Source organism: Oncorhynchus kisutch, linkage group LG24 (genome assembly GCF_002021735.2).
Source record: "Oncorhynchus kisutch isolate 150728-3 linkage group LG24, Okis_V2, whole genome shotgun sequence".
NCBI classification, from domain to species: domain Eukaryota; kingdom Metazoa; phylum Chordata; class Actinopteri; order Salmoniformes; family Salmonidae; genus Oncorhynchus; species Oncorhynchus kisutch.
Window position 1 is genome coordinate 41,913,765 of NC_034197.2, and position 6,555 is coordinate 41,920,319.

A 6,555-nucleotide genomic window follows, 5' to 3' on the forward strand; every position below is an offset into this window, starting at 1 on the left:
GGAAGGAGAGAGAGAGAGAGAGACAGAGAGAGACAGAGAGAGAGAGGAGAGAGAGAGAGAGGAGATGGAGGAAGAGAGAGAGATAGAGGAGAGATGGAGGAAGAGAGAGAGAGAAGGAGAGGTAGGGAAGGAAGGAAAAAAGAGAGAGAGAGCGACGGAGAGAGAGGGCAAGAGGGTGTTTTTTTCTTTCATACTGGGGTAGTGGGGTGTGGAGGAGTCGACCAGGCGCTTGATGGGGGGGGGGGGGGCACAAGACCTGAGACATCTGAAAATGTCATAGCTGCATAGTCTCTCTGATCGACGCCGATTGATGCAACACATTTAATCTAAAAATCAGAAAACTATTTTTATTTTTTATTTTTTATTTTTTACAGCTACTCTGTGTAGGTGCTTTCTGAAAGTCTTAAAACACCAGTTAATGTCTAATGGTGAAGTATTACAATTATAATTTGTGTGTGTGTGTGTGTGTGTGTGTGTGTGTGTGTGTGTGTGTGTGTGTGTGTGTGTGTGTGTGTGTGTGTGTGAATTCAACAGCAAGTCAAGGCTGAGTACTTAACAACGGACTCCAATCTGCCTCTTCCCTCCTTCCCACTCTCTATCAATACAGTTTCTATTAATCAACTTTCGGTGCAATTTTTCACAACTCTTCTAAACTAAACTCTTCACAGATTATCAAAAAAAAGGCATTTATTTCAAAATCTCAGTCTCTTTTATACTCTCCTTTAATCACCAAACTTAATCAGCGTTTAATCTAGAAATGCATGTTTCAAATAGCGAAACAAACAGTCATAGAAAGTACTTTTCTTTCACGATGCTCACATTACTTTTAATACTTTTAAATTACGTTTTGCTATCACGTAATCCAACTGCTCTTAATTGATGATCATTTAAAGGTTTTGGTAAAAACCTAGAGATTTAACATGTCAGCTGGAATTATGAGAACTTTATTAATGAAAATGTCCAATACCAGTCAAAAAATGTGGACACACCTTCAAGAGTTTTTCCTTTATATAAAAAAATTAACTGAAATAGATGCATTTGTGCTGCCATTTCACATGGATCATAAGAGAATGTGTGTGTGTGTAATTCTCACTCTGTGTGTGTGTGTGTGTGTGTGTGCAACACAGTCTCACAATCAATTCGTGCATATATGTACAACATGCATGCATTTCAGCAAATTTCGTGCGTTTTTGTGTGTTTTTCGAGAAAAGACACAAATTTATGTGCTTCTTAATTCTTGCGAAAAAATTCAGCAAATTTAACCAGTACACACAAGCCTTTTCAACAACCATATAGATGCGATAGTTTATATTTAATTTTTGTTCTTAAACTCGATGTAGGATCAGGCAAAATCCCTTGAGTTGCGCACCTTATGCAGGTTTGGTCCTCGGTTGGTTGCCATGTGTCCATATCGAGTGGTGTGGTCATGATGTCTAGGTCCGCTTGTCAACGGAAGTGGAAAGCATAGTGCAACCTAGGAGTTTGGTTTCTAGTTTTGAGTCGGTTGATCCACTTCCATCTCTGACACGTGGAAACCGGAGGGGGGAAGGGAGGGGGTGCACTCCACTCATATGCGCGTAGGCCGGAGGGGTCCGGGCGCGGCCGGCCAAAGTTGTGGGCCCCATGGTTGTAGATCGACCCATTGGTTAAAGAGTCGGCTGCAAATGAATTACTTCAAAATCATACACTGTGATTTTCTAGATTTTTGTTTTAGATTCCGTCTCTCACAGTTGAAGTGTACCGATGATAAAAATTACAGACCTCTACATGCTTTGTAAGTAGGAAAACCTGCAAAATCAGCAGTGTATCAAATACTTGTTCTCCCCACTGTATATATATATATTTTTTTTTATTTATTTAACCTTTATTTAACATGACAAGTCAGTTAAGAAAAAATTCTTATCTACAATGACGTCCTACTCCCGGCCAAACCCGGACGATGCTGGGCCAATTGTGCGCCGCCTTATGGGACTCCCAATCACGGCCCGGATGTGATACAGCCTGGATTCGAACCAGGGACTGTAGTAAAGCACCTCTTGCACTGAGATGCAGCGCCACTCGAGGCGCCCTGATAGCAGCAACATCCTTAATGGTGAAATCATCAAGAAAACAAAACCAATAACATCGGCGGTGGGGCAGAGAGTTGTTTCCCTGGATTCCACTTTCAAGCTAAATCTACCGGTGAACCAGAAACCGCATGTCATTTTCAGAGCTGTTGTAGTCCAATGTCACACACAACCATGTAAAGTCTGGTGGACACTGTGACAGTACTTAATAAATAACCCTCTGGCCACAAATAAAACAGACAGACAGACAGACACAGTAAACAACGCAAACCGCACTGCCAAAGGCCGAAACAATAGAATGAGGGCCATCTTGGCTCTGTCACTCTACCTCTGTATCAGAACCCTCTGCCTGAGGAAACCTTTCACCCAATGGGCTTGAACATGAACAGAACATGAACAGAACTTACCTTCTTGGCTTTCTTAGTGGGCTCATAGTCCATCCCTGAAGTAGGCAATGGTGTGTGGTAAGTGGCGTCTCTCTGTGAGGTGCGGGCTGGTTTTGGGCTGAGGGCTGACGGCTGGGACGTGTGTGTGAGTTCCTGGCACTCAACAAAGACCTCAGGAGCACAGGAGAGATGTAGGAAACAGAGGAAACCCACTTCCTGTTAGACAGGAAACTCCACCAGAGCCTGATAATAAACCAACAAAGACAGACAGACAGACAGACAAACACACACAAACACACACACACACACACACACACACACACACACACACACACACACACACACACACACACACACACACACACACTGTCCTGATAACAGAGGAATAAACACACACAAGCACATATGCATGCCTTCATACTGATTAAGACACACACACTGCACACACACACAATGCACACACACGCTGCACACACACACTGCACACACACACACTGCACACACACACACACACTGTACACACACTGCACACACACTGCACACACACACACTGCACTCTGCACACACACACTGCACACACACTGCACACACACTGCACACACACTGCACACACAACACACTGCACACACACACACACACACACACACACACTGCACTCTGCATACACACACTGCACACACACTGCACACACACTGCACACACACTGCACACACACTGCACACACACACACACAACACACTGCACACACAGAACACAACACAGAACATAAACATGCACTAAACTCCCCTTTACTCAGCAATATCCCCCAAGCCGGACCACTAAGGTGCCAGCTCTCACCACCAGAGGTCAGTGGAAGACAGTGTGAGGGGCGAGGCATACCATGCCAGTGACTCTTTCAGCGTCTTTATCACAGGAGGCTGCTGATAGGAGAACGGCTCATAATAACGTCTGGAACGGAACCAATGGAAAGGCATCAAACACATGGAAACCATGGAAACCATTCCACTCATAAACATGCGCCCGTCCTCCCAAATTAAGACACCACCAACCTCCTGCGATCTTTAAGTACTACTGTCTGTGGGACAGGACAGGGGACAGGACGGGGGAGGACAAGACAGAGTCAATGGCACCCTATTCCCTATATATAGTGCACTACTTTAGACCAGAGCCCTATGGCACCCTATACCCTATATAGTGCACTATAAAATACACTGTCCTAGCTTTAGAAAATACATTTAAGGGCCATGTTTTGTTTTCTCATTCTGATTATCAACCTTTTAGAGTTCATAGAAATAGAAAATATAGAAAGATTCATCATTGACATTAAGGTGGAGGCCCATTCTATAGATGATATGTATATGGTAGAGCTGCCTTTATTCTTCATATCAGACTAAGGCCAGGGTAGTATCCTATCAGAACAAGGTCAGGGTAGTATCCTCCTATCAGACCAAGGCCAGGGTAGTGTCCTATCAGACCAAGGTCAGGGTAGTATCCTCCTATCAGACCAATGTCAGGGTAGTGTCCTATCAGACCAAGGTCAGGGTAGTATCCTCCTATCAGACCAAGGCCAGGGTAGTATCCTCCTATCAGACCAAGGCCAGAGTAGTGCCCTTCTATCAGACCAAGGCCAGGGTAGTGTCCTATCAGACCAAGGCCAGGGTAGTATCCTCCTATCAGACCAAGGTCAGGGTAGTATCCTCCTATCAGACCAAGGCCAGGGAAGTATCCTCCTATCAGACCAAGGTCAGGGTAGTATCCTCCTATCAGACCAAGGCCAGGGAAGTATCCTCCTATCAGACCAAGGCCAGGGAAGTATCCTCCTATCAGACCAAGGCCAGGGTAGTATCCTCCTATCAGACCAAGGCCAGGGTAGTATCCTCCTATCAGACCAAGGCCAGGGTAGTATCCTCCTACCACACCAAGGCCAGGGTAGTATCCTATCAGAACAAGGCCAGGGTAGTATCCTATCAGACCAAGGCCAGGGAAATATCCTATCAGACCAAGGCCAGGGTAGTGTTCTATCAGACCAAGGCCAGGGTAGTGTCCTATCAGACCAAGACCAGGGTAGTGTCCTATCAGACTAAGGCCAGGGTAGTGTCCTATCAGAACAAGGCCAGGGTAGTGTCCTATCAGAACAAGGCCAGGGTAGTATCCTATCAGACCAAGGCCAGGGTAGTGTTCTATCAGACCAAGGCCAGGGTAGTGTCCTATCAGACCAAGGCCAGGGTAGTGTCCTATCAGAACAAGGCCAGGGTAGTGTCCTATCAGACCAAGGCCAGGGTAGTGTCCTATCAGACCAAGGCCAGGGTAGTATCCTCCTATAAGACCAAGGCCAGGGTAGTATCCTATCAGACCAAGGCCAGGGTAGTATCCTCCTACCAGACCAAGGCCAGGGTAGTATCCTCCTATCAGACCAAGTCCAGGGTAGTATCCTATCAGACCAAGGCCAGGGTAGTATCCTTTCAGACCAAGGCCAGGGTAGTATCCTTTCAGACCAAGGCCAGGGTAGTATCCTTTCAGACCAAGGCCAGGGTAGTATCCTATCAGACCAAGGCCAGGGTAGTATCCTATCAGACCAAGGCCAGGGTAGTGTCCTATCAGAACAAGGCCAGGGTAGTGTCCTATCAGAACAAGGCCAGGGTAGTGTCCTATCAGAACAAGGCCAGGGTAGTGTCCTATCAGAACAAGGCCAGGGTAGTGTCCTATCAGAACAAGGCCAGGGTAGTGTCCTATCAGACCAAGGCAAGGGTAGTGTCCTATCAGAACAAGGCCAGGGTAGTGTGTAGGAGTGTAGGAGTGTTGTTAACTCCTGGCCATAGCGCCAAGACAAGTGGAACTAATAGCAGGTCATCTTCCCTCTGAAGAGGAATGCTGAGGAGATAGAGAAGGAGAGGGAGGGAGAGAGAAAGAGAGAGAGGGAGGGAGAGAAGGAGAGAGAGAAAGAAAGAGAGAGAGAGAAAGAGAGGGAGGGAGAGAGAAGGAGAGAGAGAGAAGTGGAGGGAAGGAGAGAAGGGAGAGAGAAAGAAAGAGAGAGGGAGAAAGAGAGGGAGGGAGATAAGGAGAGGACGGAGAGAGAGAGAGAGAGAGAGAGAGAGAGAGAGAGAGAGAGAGAGAACAGACATGACTCTCAAGAGAAGACAGGCTATGTGCACACTGCCCACAACATGATGTGGAAGCTGAGCTGAGTGAAGAACAAACACCATTGTAAATACAACCATATTTATGCTTATTTATTTTCCCTTGTGTACTTTAACCATTTGTACATCGTTACAACACTGTATATATACATATTACATTTGTAATGTCTTTATTGTTTTGGAAACTTCTGTATGTGTAATGTTTACTGTTCATTTTTATTGTTTATTTCACTTTATATATTATCTACCTCACTTGCTTTGGCAATTTAACACGTTTCCCATGTCAATAAAGCCCCTTGAATTGAATTGACAGAGAAGGAGAGAGAGTTGAGAGAGACAGAGAAGGAGAGAGAGTTGAGAGAGAGAGACGAGAGGGAGTTGAGAGAGAGAGAGAATGAGAGGGGGAAGAGAGAGAGGAGAGGGGGTTGAGAGAGAGGAGAGGGTGTTGAGAGAGAGGAGAGGGGTTTGAGAGAGAGGAGAGGGGGTTGAGAGAGAGAAGGAGAGGGGGTTGAGAGAGAGAATGAGAGTGGGGTTGAGAGAGAGAATGAGAGGGGGGTTGAGAGAGAGGAGAGGGGGTTGAGAGAGAGAGGAGAGGGGGTTGAGAGAGAGAAGGAGAGGGGGTTGAGAGAGAGGAGAGGGGGTTGAGAGAGAGAGAATGAGAGGGAGTTGAGAGAGAGAGAAGAGAGGGGGTTGAGAGAGAGAGAATGAGAGGGGGAAAGAGAGAGAGAAAGAGAGGGAGTTGAGAGAGAGAGAAGAGAGGGGGTTGAGAGAGAGAGAGAATGAACAGGGGGTTTGAGAGAGAGAGAAGGAGAAGGGGGTTGAGAGAGAGGAGAGGGGGGTTGAGAGAGGAGGAGGGGGTTGAAGAGAGAGAAGTAGAGGGAGGAGAGAGGGGGGTTGAGAGAGAGAGAAGAGAGGGGGTTGAGAGAGAGAGAAGAGAGGGGGTTGAGAGAAAGAAGGAGAGGGGGT

General features: G+C 46.4%; 1 protein-coding gene across 1 annotated transcript in view; it reads right to left on the reverse strand.

Moving 5' to 3' along the window:
• The window catches only part of ccm2l (CCM2 like scaffold protein), a 49,555-nt gene extending 46,953 nt beyond the window's left edge, over window positions 1–2,602 (reverse strand). The window contains exon 1 of the mRNA XM_031804231.1: window positions 2,474–2,602. Coding sequence (XP_031660091.1) covers window positions 2,474–2,506 — 33 coding nt within the window. The 5' untranslated portion in view covers window positions 2,507–2,602. The remainder of the gene's footprint in view (window positions 1–2,473) is intronic.
• Between the last annotated feature and the right edge of the window lie 3,953 nt (window positions 2,603–6,555).